The following is a 15,090-nucleotide window of genomic DNA, read 5'->3' on the forward strand; positions in this document are numbered from 1 at the left end:
AATCCCTCCTCATCCTCAGTGCCCAATCCCTCCTCATCCCCAATGCCTAATCTCTCCTCATCCTCAATCCTACTTCATTCCCAATGCCCAATCCGTCTTCATCCCCAATGCCCAATTCCTCCTCATCGCTAATGCCCACAACCTCTGCATTCTCAACGCCCAATCCCGCCTCATGTCCAAAGCTCAAACCCTCTTCATTCCCAATGCTCAAAGTTTCCTTATCCCCAATGTTCAATCCCCTTTCACCCCCAACGCCCAATCCTACCCGATGCCCAATGCCCAGCCCTTCTCCCATCCCCACGATCCAGTCCGAGTTTGTACCTCCCACCCTGGCTCGGATGGCAGCCGACGAGACGGATTTGGAGTTCCAGAGGCGGCTCTCTCCTGTTTCCTGCACGGCGATCGGGATGGCGGTGTGAGCTCGGCATTCCCCAGCCGGCTGCCTGTAAAATGCCAGGTTGGGGATCCTCCTGGTGCCGCTGTCGGCGGTGGCCCCGGGGCTCTTGTAGCCGGAGCTGGAATCCAGCAGCTGCACCTCACGTCGGTGCGGGGCGAGCGGGTAGAGGTCATCGGGAGCCGCCGCGTCCGGGTTCCAGCGGGCGAACGCCGCGTTATCCTGCTCCTGGAAACTGGTGAAGAAATGCCGGTCCTCGGGGCCCTTCACGAACGGAATCACTGTCTGAGCCATCGATACCCCGGGCCGGGCCAGGCTAACCGAGGGGGCCATGACTGTGGTTCCGAGACCCAGAGCCCAGGCGGTGGGTGGAGAAGTCCCAAAGCCCAGGAGCCCGCGTCCTGTCGCTGCTCGGCAACCGAGATCACAGAGGCCGGAGCCGAGATCACAAAGGTGCTGGGATCACAGAGAAAGCAGCCTCTGGCGCCGGCAAAGTAAAGCTAGGAGAGACCGCACAGGCCAGCGTCTCCAGGGAAACCCTGTCGACAACACCAGAGGGACCTGCACCTGAGCCATCTGAATCAGCACTTCCACCGTGAGGATCTTCTCCACAGCTCTCCATCCACAGGCACCAAGTTAGCCCAGGGTCAGCAATAGAACTGGCTATTGGTCCTCACTGGAGTACACCAGAATAAGAATCCACAGAACTGACCACCACAAAATACTGGGAAACCCTCCGCTGTTTGTTCGGTTGTGGCCGCACTGGCAGTTTCTCTGCCTCCCACCCTAACCAGATGCTGACTAGGCTGCTTGATCTTGCCTTGCGGTGGCCTGATATTAGTCAACAGAGGCATGCAAGGACAGGAGTTACCTGGACCTAGTCAGTAACAGCATAGCACAACATGCAGCAAAATACACAGGCACGTTTCAACTGTGCCAAATGGTTGGCGCTGCCAGTTGAAGAATAGGAGCTTCGGCAGTATTGTTTGCCACATCGTGAAAACTTGATAAATGTGGAAGTCTTTATGTGACAACACCTTTATGTAACAAGACTTGGACAACATTCAGGATTGAGTTGGCCCTCAAATGAGCAGAATGCCTTATGAGGAAAGGCTAGACAGGCTGGGCCGATATCCTCTAGAGTTTAGAAGAGGCGGAGGTCACTTCATTAAAGTATATCATTATGGGATGATGACCCAGTGGTTTATTGCTAGACTATTAATCCACAGAACTCAGCTAATGTTCTGGGGACTTGGGTTTGAATCCCACCATGATAGATGGTGGAATTTAAATTCAGTTTGAAAAATATCTGGAATTAAGAATCCAATGATAACCATGTTTGTTAGCAAAATCCATCAGGCTAAATGTCCTTCAGGAAAGGAAATCTGTTACCCTTGCCTTATCTGGTCTACATGTGAATCCAGAGGCGCAGCATACTATCATAATTGTCAATTGTTTATAACAAGTTAATATGAGAGTCTTTACCAAAAGGGCTTTCCTTACTAAAATACTCAGAGATAGAGTTAACATTTTGAGTCCAAAGGACTCTTCTTTGATTGGAAAAGTTAACTCTGTTTTTCTATCTCCACAGATGCTGCCAGACCTGTTTAGTTTCTCTGAGACTTGCTGTTTTTATTTCAGGTTTCCAATATCTGCAATATTTTGCTGTTGTTACTTAGTAAGAACATCAATTTTTCTTTCTATCCACAAATCATCTCAGTTTTATAAAGGAATAAAGATTTGTATTTTTAGAATGCCTTTCTTGACTGCTAGACATATCAAAGAACTTCACAGTCAATGAAGTAATTTAAAGTGTAGTCATTGCTGTAGTGTATGAAACATGACAGCCAAATTGTACACAGCAAACTCCCACAAACATTAATTTTATAAATACTAGATGATCTATATTAATTATGTTGATTGAGAGATCATTATAGGCCAGACCATATGACACTAAGACCGCAAAACAAAGAAGACAATTTAGGCAGAGATAGTAGGAACTGCAGATGCTGGAGAATCTGAGATAACAAGGTGTAGAGCTGGATGAACACAGCAGGCCAAGCAGCATCAAAGGATCAGGAAAGCTGACGTTTCGGGCCTAGACCCTTCTCCTTTCATCCAGGTCTACACCTTGTTATCTTTTTATTCATTCTTGGGATGTTGACATCTCTGACTAAGCTAGCACTGTCTTAAATCCACTCAATAACTCAATCCACAGCCCTTTGTAGCAATAAGTTCCACAGATTCACCACACTCTGGCTGAAGAAATTCTGGCTGAAGATCATCCCTCCACCCTGACGTTGTGCTCTCGGGTCCTAGTCTGTCCTATTAGTGGAAACATCTCCTCTGCATCCATTCTATCCAGGCCTCTCAGTTTTCTGTAGATTTCAATCAGGTCCCGCTTCAACCTTCTAAACTCCATCGAGTACAGACCCAGAATCCTCAACCTCCCCTCATACGACAAGCCCTTCATCCCCAGGACCATTCTTGTAAACTTCCTCTGGACCCTTTCTAATTCCAGCACATTCTTCCTTAGATCTGGGACTCAAAACTGCTCACAATATTCCAAATGCGATTTGATCAAAGCCTTATACAGACTGAGCAATACATTTCTGCTGTTGTACTCTAGCCCTCTTGAAAAATATTCTAACATTGCATTTAAAAACCAAAAGAACGGCGGATGCTGTAAATCAGGAACAAAAACAAAGTAGCTGGAAAAGCTCAGCAGGTCTGGTAGCATCTGTGAAGGAGAAAACAGAGTTAACCTTTTGGTTCCGGTGACCCTTCCTCAGAACTGTTCTGAGGAAAGGTCACCGGACCCGAAACGTTAACTCCTTCACAAATGCTGCCAGACCTGCTGAGCTTTTCAGCAACTTTGTTTTTGTTCCTAACATTGCATTTGCCTTCCTAACTGTCAGCTGAACCTGCATGTCAACCTTAAGAGAATCCTGAACGAAGACTCCCAAGTCCCTTTCTGCTTCAGATTTCTGAAGCCTCTTCCCATTTAAAAAATGGTCTATGACTACACTTCTTACCAAAGTGCATAACATACACTTTCCCACATTGTATTCCATCTGCCATTTCTTTACCCATTCTCCTGGCCAGCCGAAGTCCTTCTGCAGCCTCTCTGCTTCTTCAACATTACCTGTCCCTCCATCTATCTTTGTGTCATCTGCAAACATAGCAGCAGTGCCCTCAATTCCTTTTTCCAGACTGTTAATGTATAACATGAATAGTTGTTGTTCCAAAAATGACACCTACAGAAATCCACCAATCACCGACTGCCAACCTGAAAAAGAGCCCTTTATTCCCACTCTCTGCCTTCTGCCAATCCTCTGTCCATGCGAGTACGTTCCCCTAACACCATGGTCTCATCTTATTTAGCAGTCTCTTCTGCAGCACCTTGTCAGAGGCCTTCTGGAAATCCAAATAAATCATGTCAACTGGATCTCCGTTGTCAAATGGGCTCCTCACCTTAACCTTATGCCCTATGTTAGTGATTATGTACCTCTGTAAAATCCATTTTTCAAAAAGGTAAATAATGAGCACATGAATCCTTGAATAAGTCGATGAACAACGTAATATAACTTTTGAATACAGTGCTGCGAACTTCCAAAGACACATTTTGCTTCTTGGCAGATGGCCAAGGTAAAAGGGAAGGGTTTGGCAAGGGAGGAGCATAGAACATAATTGAAGGTGGTGAATGGAATTGCACAGGAAGAAAGTGTGGAATGGGGACATGGGAGGGGGCTGATATGAGTGGGATGAAACGAGGTTGGGGATGGCACAAGAGTGATGGCCAGTGAAAGATGCAATGGCACAAGATGGAACCTCACATACCATTGCAATAATATTCCTAATTGCAGATGTTTTACAGGTAACTTTGTCTTTTTTAAGAACGCTGGCAATATTTTAATTTGACCAGATAAAATTTGCCAATAAACCCTAAGCTATAATAATGTATTAACCAATCAAAAGAGACATTAAAACAGTTTTCAGAAATCTGTTATGAATTAAAAGCTTCAAATATTTAATCATCTGATGTGGTATTTGTAGCCCTTCCTTAACTGAACGGAAAGATAAATGATCATGCTCTAGAAATTACCCTACTCATCATTTATACCATGGAATGTACAGATTTAACCCATCAATAATTTCCATAATGTAACAAACTCATAAGTACCATTTCATATGGGCTCGAATGAGTGAATGGCCTACTCCTGCACTCAATTCATTTGTTTCTTTGTACACAGTACTCCATGTCTCACCAACACCTTGCACAGCTGAAGCACAAACTCCCTACTTTTGTTGTCATTTCTCCTGACAAATGATAACATTTGATTAGTTTTCCCAATTACTTGCTGTATCTGCATTTTAATGTATTGAATTCATGCATAAGTGTAAGCAGATCCCTCTGAATCTCAGAGCTCCCCACATCTCCGAGCTCTGAAACCTGGATGATATGCTTTTCAATTCCTTATGCTGAAAAGGTCACATTCCCTCATCACACTCCATTTGCTAGATCTTTGTGACTTTAACAGCTCCCCTAACCTATTGATATTCCTTTGTAGCCTCCATATATCCTATTCACAACTTACCAAGCATTGAGCCATCTACAGATTTAGCAATCATAATCTTCGGTCCATTCATCCAAGTCATTTATCTAAATTGTTAAAAGGTAAACAGCCTGTAGTCATCCCTGTGGCACACTATTCAATATATCTTGCTAACCAGACAATGACCCAATTATGCCAACTCTGTTTCCTGTTAGCCAGCCAATCTACTATCTGTGCCAATATGTTATCTCCTACATTCATGAGCTTTTATTTTCTGCAATAATCTTTGATGTGGCAACTAACAAATGCCTTCTGAAAATCCAAGTACAGCGCATACCCCTTTATCCACAGCACCTACTTCCTTAAAGCACAATTTGGTTACACCTGACTTCGATTCCACAAAACCAAATTGACACCAGCTAATTATTTCAAATTTTTTGGGATGCCCTGTGATAACATCTTTAGTAACAGCTTTTAACATCTTCTCAAATACAGTTGTTAAGCTAACTGGCCTGTAGTTTCCTGCTTTCTGTAAATGTAATGATCTTGATGGAAATAAATATACCAAAAGAACCAAATTTTACCAAATGACCCAATGAATAAAGAACAAGATTTAACTTTTCTTCAACTATTACTTGAACAATTAAACCAAAAGCAACATAAATTGAAACTGCATGAGCTGAAAAATCCTGGTCCATATGTATATTCAATTATACGTCAAATAGCAAATACAACAAAGATATATCTCTCAGATTTATTGCGCAGTTCACTCAATGCAGATGACACTAATTTCAGTTCAAAGTTCCCCAAGCTCTGGTGTTTTTCAGTTAGAATTCTGAGTCCATTTTTACAAAGATTTAGCCATTATCCTTCATCTGACAGCAGCTTCCAATTCGCTCAAATTACATTGCTACAATCTTCAATAAAATGGTGTACTTCTTCAGAACCTCCACAGTCTTGATCAACTACAGTCTTAGTAGTGTGGATACATCAGACCTTTATCTGAACTCACAGAGTCAACCCTCTGCAGTATCTGGCCAAGCTGGTAAGTCAATTTTGTTACGTAATGGGAACAAAATTTGTGTTTAGGTACCTCCTGGTTCATACAGGTTTTGCTTTAAGCTGTGCTGCCCTGATCCACTAGCTAATGTGAGCTTCAGTGATGGCGTGACTTTTGCAACCCGTTTCAATTTCCCCAGAAATCTTCAAATTTCCCGAGAAACCCCAAAGTTCAATTTCCTTGTCACTTTGGGTCGGACTCCAAAAATTGCAAGCTTTGAAACCAGGGTTAGATCAATAAACAGAACATTCAAAAAGTCAGGCAAAAGCTCATGCACCTTTCCACATTGTTCACACAACTGAGGATTCACACAATGCAATATTTAACCTTGAAGAAGCAATATTTATACATTAATGCAGCTCTGAGAAATAGTAACTGATTAATGTTACGATTACTTAAAAATAGTCTTGACTTCCACACAGGCAGCTAGACAAATGATCTCTTAAAATACATTCCCTATACCTGAGGGTTCTGCTTAACAATAATACAATTAGTACTCTTGTGTGTTTTAAACAATAAGTCCTTAGGCTTTACTCCTTAAGAGTAAAGGCTATGGCACACGATTTAAATTCATCCTGGCTATACTGTGCAAGTACAAATATTTGAGACTCATGGGACTAGAGGTTGAAAATATGAATACACAATACATTATTAAGGAGCTTTTCAATGATGTTGAGAAGCTTCACAGCAGAAAAAATATAAAATTTAAAATTCCATATAGTATAGTATCTTGAAATTATTTTGTTAAAATACTGCGCTTGGATCAAGTTTTTGTAATTTCAGATAAAAAAGAATACAGATAATTGGGTTCATAGCACAACTGTCATTAGAGACAGAAAGTGAATTCAGAAAAGCAGCAAACCTATAGTTCTCCAAGGTAAAACTAAGCAGACTTTCTGAGATCAAGGATGTGACATCTAAGTGGTGTGTGAACTGAAGCTGAAGGTGAGGCTGAGCATGCACAAATGTGTCCTCTCTAAGATACCACTACATGACAATGAAATAACTAATCCTTTCCAACTTCACTGGGGATGTATACAAAAACCAGCCTGTTAGGTGATCTGGAATACATAGGAATTTAGGTTTACAGGCTTCTAAGATATTAAAAAACAGCACCTCAAGTGGATAATGTTATTAAGAATTCTAATGGAGTACAGGGCAGTAAGGGATTTTGTTTCTAAACTTTGCAATGCAAATGTATACAGAACCTTAGTAAGTCCACAGTTGGATTACTGTGGACACTTTCGGCTCCATATTATTAGGAAGATGCTGAGGCAACAGAGAGTACAGTGCAGATTCATTCAGCTGCTGGCTGGGTTGACAAAGTGCACAAACAAACAGACGTGAAAAACTGGAACTGCTTCAGTTAAAATCAAAGATGTTAAAGAACATGGAACATAGAATAGTGCAGCATAGTACAGGTGCTTCGGCCCACGATGTTGTGCCGATCTATTATCCTACTCTTAGATCAAACTAACCTGCATATCTTTCATTTTACTATCATCCATGTGCCTATCCAAGATTCGCTTAAATGTCCCTAATGTATCTGAATCTCTACCACCTCTGGCAGTGCATTCCACGCACCCATCACTCTCTGTGTAAAGAACCTCCCTCTGACATCTCCCCTATACCTTCTTCCAATCACCTTAAAATTATGCCCCCTCAAGATAGCCATGTCCACCCTGGGAAAAAGTCTCTGGCTATCCACTCTATCTATGCCTCATCATCTTGTACACCTCTATCAAGTCACCTCTTCTTCTTCGCTCCAATGAGAAAAGCCCTAGGTCCCTCAAACTTTCCTCATAAGACCTGCCCTCCAGTCCAGTTAAATCTCCTCTGCACCCTCTCCAAAGCATCCACATTCTTCCTATAATGTGGCGACCAGAACTGAACACAATATCTCAAGTTGGCATCCAATATTCCTATATTCCATGTGTGGTTTAACCAGGGTTTTATAGAGCTGCAGCATAACCTTGTGGCTCTTAAACTCAATCCTCCTGCCAATGAAAGCCAACACATCATACGCCTTCTTAACAACCCTATCAACTTGGGTAGCAACTTTGAGGGATCTATGGACGTGGACCCCAAGATCCCTCTGTTCCTCCACACTGCCAAGAATCCTGCCATTAATCCTGCATTCTGCATTCAAATTCGACCTTCCAAATGAATCACTTCACACTTTTCCTTGTTGAATTCCATCTGTCACTTCTTTGCCTAGCTCTGCATCCTTTCAATGTCCCATTGCAACCTACAACAGCCCTCCACACTATCCACAACTCCACCAACCTTCGTGTCATCGGCAAACTTACAAACCCACCCTTCCACTTCCTCATCCAGGTCATTTATAAAGATCACAAAGAGCAGAGGCCCCAGAACAGATCCCTGCGGAACACCACTGGTCACTGAGCTCCAGGCTGAATAATTTCCATCTACAGTACCCTCTGTCTTCTATTGGACAGCCAATTCTGTATCTAGAAAGCCACATTTCCCTGAATCCCATGCCTCCTTACTTTCTGAATAAGCCTACCATGAGGAACCTTATCAAACGCCTTGCTAAAATCCATATACACCACATCCAGTGCTCTACCTTCATCAATGTGTTTTGTCACATCCTCAAAGAATTCAATAAGGCTTGTGAGGCATGATCTGCCCCTCACAAAGCCATGCTGACTACCTCTAATCAAACTTTGCTTTTCCAAATAATCATAAATACTGTCCCTCAGAATCCTCTCCAATAATTTGCCCACCACAGAAGTAAGACTGGCTGGTCTGTAACTCCTAGGGTCAGCCCTATTCCCTTTCTTGAACAAGGGAATAACATTTGCCACCGTCCAATCATCTGATATACTCCAGTGGACAGTGAGGACGCAAAGGTCATTGACAAAGGGGCAGCAATCTCTTCCCTCGTGTCCCGTAGTAACCTTGGGTATATCCCATCTGGCCCAGGGGACTTAACTATCCTCATGTCTTTCAAAATTTCTAGCACATTCTCCTTCCTAACATCAACCTGTTCAAGCATATCTGCCTGTTTCATGCTGTCCTCACAAATGACAAGGTCCCTCTCACTGGTGAATACTGAGCAAAGTATTCATTGAGGACCTCCCCTACCTCCTCCAACTCCAGGCATAAGTTCCCACCAATATCCCTGATCAGCTCAACCCTCACTCTAGCCATCCTCTTGTTCCTCACATAAGTATAGAATGCCTTGGAGTTTTCCTTAATCCTACCTGCCAAGGCTTTTCCATTCCCCCTTCTAGCTCTCCTAAGTCCATTCTTCAGTTCCTTCCTGGCTACCTTGTAGCCCTCGAGAGCCCTGTCCGATCTTTGCTTCCTAACCTTAAGTAAGCTTTCTTCTTCCTCTTGACTCGGTGTTCCACATGTCTTGTCATCCAAGGTTCCTTCACCTTACCATCCCTTCCTTGCCTCAGTGGGACAAACCTATCCAGTACTTGCAGCAAGTGCTCCCTAAACATTTCGGTCGTTCAAGGATGATTTGATAGGAACTTATGAGAATAGACTTTTTGATTTTCACAGAGTCAAGTCAGTTCTGGAAGTTTTTAAAGATGGTGGCAGTGCCAGATTCTAGTATTCCCTTCCCAATTTTCACACTGGCAATTTTCCTGTCCTGACGAGTCTACTGTGAGTCGTTTCCATAGCCACATCACGTTCCTCAGTGACTGCCTCCAGCTCAATCTGACCCCAAATGGATTTCAACTCAAGTTCCATCCTTTGTGTTTTGAATCTGCCCAGGATCATGGGTATCTCCATGATGTTCAACATTCCTCAGACAGTTGTGTTCACTGCAACCTGAGATCCACACTCAGTGTAATGCATCACTATTTGGACATTCTTGATCTCTCTCAATATTAGTACCACCTCATGTTGGCTCAGAGCTGCCCTGATATCCCTGTTCCACTTCATACTGCAGCTCATTTGACGTTCTAACAAGAAAACTTTTCTTTTCCTTTCAGGCATTATGATGCAACAACTTAGAGATAGCAACATCCCTCGGATACCTTCTTCCCCTCCCCTTCCCTCTGACTCCATCACCTCTCCCAACCCCACCTCTTACTATCCCTTCTGACCTTCTGTTCTCTGATGGTGAATCTTCTGTCCTCAGTAAAGGTCTTAGTTTTATCCCCCTGTGTCCCCACCTGAATGAATTTTGGGCAAGACATGACGTTGAGCTCTTCTTCTGTTGCCTTCATCTCCATGCCTACTTCTTTAATCAACAATCCTCTCCCTGTCTGACAGACCCTTTTACCCACCTCCACACTCTCCTTCCAGCTGGACCCCTCCTTCTGGCCATTTACCAACACTCGACCTGTTCATTGAGATCTGTTGACATGATCACCTCAATTTCTCTGTCCTCCCTTACCTATTTCAACCTACCTCCCTCTAACTGACTGCAGTCTGTGCTCTCAGATCTAACGCTGACTTTGTAATCAAGCCTAACAAGGGTGGTGCTGTTGTTGTCTGGCAGTCTGACCTCTACATTGCAGAGGCTGAACGCCAGCTCTCAGGCACCAGTTCCTGTGTCCCTCTGGTTCATGTCCATGAACTCATCATGGGACATCAGGCCATTGAGTCTACAATGGTAACTAACCTCATTTCACTTGTTGATCTTCCCCAATACTGTGTCCACACAAATAGTTTCCCAACCCCACACAGCCCACTTCTACCTCCTTCCCAAAATCCACAAACAGGACTGCCCAGACAAACTCATTGTTTCTTCCTGCTCCTGCTGCATGGAACTTATTTCTTCCTATCTTGATTCAATGTTTTCACCCTTTTCCAATCCCTTCCCACTTAGATCCATGATTCTTCTGATGCTTTAGATCAGTTTCTGAATTTCCAGTTCATGGGCTCCAGCTGCCTCCTCTTCATCATGGCCACATAACCTCTTTACACATCCATCCCCCTTCAGGATGGTCTCAGGGCTATCCGCTTCTTCCTGGAAAAAGTGCCTGAACCGCTCCCATCCGCTTGGTCAAGCTCATCCCTCACTTTGAACAACTTCTCCTTTAATTCCTCTCACTTTCTTCAGGTCAAAGGAGTGGCCATGAGTACTCATATGGGCCCCAGTTATGCCTATCTCTTCATGGGGTACGTGAAACATTCCTTAATCCAATCTTACTCAGCTTCATCTTCACACTCTTTCCCCAGCAATATGATAACATCATTGATGCTGTTTCCCTCTTTTATTGGAATTGGAAAAATTTATCAATTTCAATTTGAATTTCCATCCTGCTCTCACCTGCACCTGGTCCATCTATGACTCGTCCCTTCCCTTCCTTGACATATCTGTTCCATTTCAGGGGATAGGCTGGCTACCAATATCCACTAGAAACCCACTGACTCCCACAATTACCTTGACTATGCATCCTCGCACCTCACTTCCTGTAAAAACTCTATTCCATTTTCCCAGTTCTCCCTGTCTTCATCATATCTATTCTGATAATGCCAACTTCAACAAGGGGGCCCGTGAAATGTCCACCTTCTTCCCCAACCAAGGAGTCCCCGCTACTATGGTTGACAGGCCCTCAGCCATATCCATTTCATCTCCCACATTTTGCCCCTCAGTTCCTCTCTTCCCTCCCACAACAGCGATAGCATCCCCCTCATGCTAACCTGTCATCCCACCAGCATCCCTATCCAAAGGATCATTAGTTACCATTTCCACCACCTCCAGCAAGATGCCACCACCAGACACATATTCCCCTCCCCTCCCTTGTCTGCCTTCTGCAGGGACCATTCCCTTCGGGACACCCTAGCCCACCTTTCCTCTGCTCCCAACAACTCCCCAAATTCTCAAGACACCTTTCAATGCAATCGCTGAGGATGCAACACCTGCCCATTTACTTCTTCCTTCTTCACCATCCAAGTTAGGTAGAAAACACACATTCCAGGTGAAACCGTGCCTTGACTGCACTTCACTCAATCTAGTCTACTGTATTCATTGCTCACAATGCAGTCTCCTTTACACTGGGGAGACAAAGCGTAGACTGGGTGACCGTTTTGCAGACACCTACATTCCAACCTCAAAAATGACTCTGAGCTTCCAGTCTGTAGCCATTTCAACATACCACCTTCTTCCTTAGCTAACATCTCTGTATCTGGCTTGCTACAATGCTCCAGCAAAGCTCAGTGCAAACTGGAAGAACAGGACCTTGTTTTCTGCTTGGGAACTCTACAGTCTTCTGGACTCAATTTTGAGTTCAACAATTTTAGAGCTTGAAGCACCTTCTCCCATCTCCTTACTCCAGGCCCAACATACCAGACCCTGTCATCATATGGACTGTTACCACATACAATCTATTGTCATAGCGATTTTGTGATTCTATAAGACATTAATGGTCCCAATTAGCGGCTATGCATTCTCCCAGCCCAACCTTTACCGATTCCTTTGTCTGCCCAACTGCTTTTTTTCTTACCTGGACTCCATTTCCACTTATGGTTTACTCTTTCCCCCTCCCTCATCCCTTCTTTAGCATATATACCAATCATTTCCTAGCAACAATCAGTTCTAAAGAAGAGTCATCAGGCTCAAAACATTAGCTGTGCTTTCTCTCAACAGATGCTACCAGACCTGCTGAGCTTTTCTAGCATTTTTTGATCTTAAGTTTATTGTAGGGTTATACGTCGAATTCTACAGACCCATTCCCTGATGAATTTTTTGTGAAGTTGGATCAGCTTATCAAGAGCCCATGATTCAGGCACCCTCACAGGATTCATGAATTGTAGTCAGGATTCAGCCACATTTGAAAGGTATATGTAAAACATCTTACCCGTAGCCCCTTCGTGTCCTCGTGCCACTTTCATGCTCTTCATGACCCATCTTGCTCATTCACCCATAATATGCTATGTACAGAACCAATAAGCTGTATAACAACGGTGCCAATTTTTGAAATTCCATGAAGAAACATCCACTCTAACATCTCCCCAGAAACTTAAATGATATCAATCGGACAGAGGTATTATAATATCAGTAACAGAAAATTTATCTCACTTCACACCTCTTGATCTTGTCCAAGTTAACATATTACATGGGAAAAAGGTCAAATAAAGAACAATGGAGAGAGAAAGATTTTAACTAAAGCAAATACCTCTCTATAATCTGACTAAATAATCCCCTGGTTGAGCTAATCCATTAGTGAGTCTTGGACAGGGATGAAACATTCATAATGCAGCCATCTGGTGAAACAAGTGTCTGATTATTTGCTTTTGGTGATATATATCCAAGATAGCTTCATTATGAATGCATGGCTGAGCTCCAAGATAATGAATTGATCATTAATGGATTAGTCGTTGTTGGTTTCAGCAGGGGGAAGTTTACTTTGATTGATTGACAGCTTTATGTGGTTATAAAATTCTTTGAATTTCAATGTGCATATATTTGGATCGCATTTAGAGGTGGGAAGTGATTCTACAGTTGTTATCATGAATATTAGGATAGCTCTGTCAGATTGTCATGTTTATTGGCAATAGTTTCCTTTTCTATTGAAGATTTTGAATAGGTTTTTATGCGAATTTCAATGGCTTATGTTATTATTACATGGCCCATTACATCTGTAAATAGTGCCTCGTGGGTGTGTGGACATGGAGGAGCATGAAAGGACATGGGACAAGGAGGAGGGATGAAATGGGGCATGGAAGACATGGAAAGCGTATGAAGGATATGGAGCGGCATAGACATTATGTAGGAGCATGGAGATGGCTTGGGGTCAGGGAAGCATCATTGAAAGAGGGAGAGTCTGAGGTGAGAATTAATGGACCTAACATAATGAACAGAGACAAAGTCACAGAGAATCAAGGGACATTTTCCGATCAGCTTATCTAGGCAATTGCTCTGTTCCATGGCTGCATCCAACCTGCTTCTGGGGTTGGCAAGCTTGACTCAAAGAAGAGTCACATCAGACTCAAAACATTTCTCTTAACAGATGCTGTATTGAATTTAATCCTGCATTTTTCATTCTTATTTCTGATTCAATGCATCCCCACCTCTCCCAAGGGAAAATAAATGCTGGCCAATTATTTACTGAAAATGGAAATTCCATGCCTTAAGCTCCCTGCCACATTTCCAGGATTTTTTTTTCACTTTTGCTATGTGGAATCTTTTTTAAAAAATTCATTCACAAGACATGGACATCACTGCCAGGCCAGCATGTTTTGCCCATCCCTAATTGCCCAGAGGGTATTTAAGAGTCATTGCTGTAGGTCTGGAGTCACATATAGGCCAGACCAGGTAAGGAAGGCAGTCCCTTCTGTAAAGGACATTTGTGAACCAGGTGGGGTTTTCTGAGAATCAGCAACGGATTCATGCTCTAAATTCTAGACTTTTAAACTTTGATTCAAATTCCAAAGTCTGCCGTGATGGGATTCAAATCCAGGTCCCCTGAACGTTACCAGGGTCTCTGGATTAACAATCTGGTGATAATACCACTAGCTGTCACCTTCCCCCTAAATTGCTGGCTGGGCCAGCATTTATTATGCATTTCCTAATAGCCCTGGAGAAGGTGGTGATGAGCTGCTTTCTTCAACTGCTGCTATCACTAGAGTGTAAGGGCAGCCACACTGCTGAAGAACGATGAGGTTGTAGGATTTTTGACCCGGTAAGAATGAAAAAATCGTGCAATTGTTCCAAGTCAGGATGGAGTGTGATTTCGAGGGGAATTTGCAGCTGGTGGTTTCCCTATTCACCTTTATCCTTTTGGCTGGTGAAGGTCCTGCGATTGGAAGGTGCTATTGGAAGAGGTTTGGTGAGCCACTGCAGTAAATCTTGTAGATGGTACACACTGTTGCTGTTGTGCTCTGAGGTGACGGGAGTGAATGTTAAGGTGGAAGATGGGTATGCTAATCAAGTGTGCTGCTTTTCTCTAGATGATGTTGAGCCTCTTGAATGTATTTCAAGCTGCTGTTATCCAGACAAGTGGAGAATAATCCATTTCGCTCCTGACTTGTGCCTTGTGCTTTGGGGTGACCGGAAGTGAATTCTTAGCCTCTAGCCTATGCTTGCAGCCACAGCATTTATATGGCTGATTCATTACCACTTCTGGTCAATGATAGCATCTAGAATTTCA

At 43.2% G+C, this 15,090-nt stretch overlaps 1 protein-coding gene across 1 annotated transcript in view; it reads right to left on the bottom strand.

The window, feature by feature from the left end:
* Positions 1 to 1,024, bottom strand: part of spata48 (spermatogenesis associated 48) — a 36,033-nt gene extending 35,009 nt beyond the window's left edge. The window contains exon 1 of the mRNA XM_048610217.1: positions 322 to 1,024. Coding sequence (XP_048466174.1) covers positions 322 to 727 — 406 coding nt within the window. The 5' untranslated portion in view covers positions 728 to 1,024. The remainder of the gene's footprint in view (positions 1 to 321) is intronic.
* Between the last annotated feature and the right edge of the window lie 14,066 nt (positions 1,025 to 15,090).

The sequence above is a fragment of the Rhincodon typus genome, chromosome 2 (genome assembly GCF_021869965.1).
Source record: "Rhincodon typus isolate 14 chromosome 2, sRhiTyp1.1, whole genome shotgun sequence".
NCBI lineage: Eukaryota > Metazoa > Chordata > Chondrichthyes > Orectolobiformes > Rhincodontidae > Rhincodon > Rhincodon typus.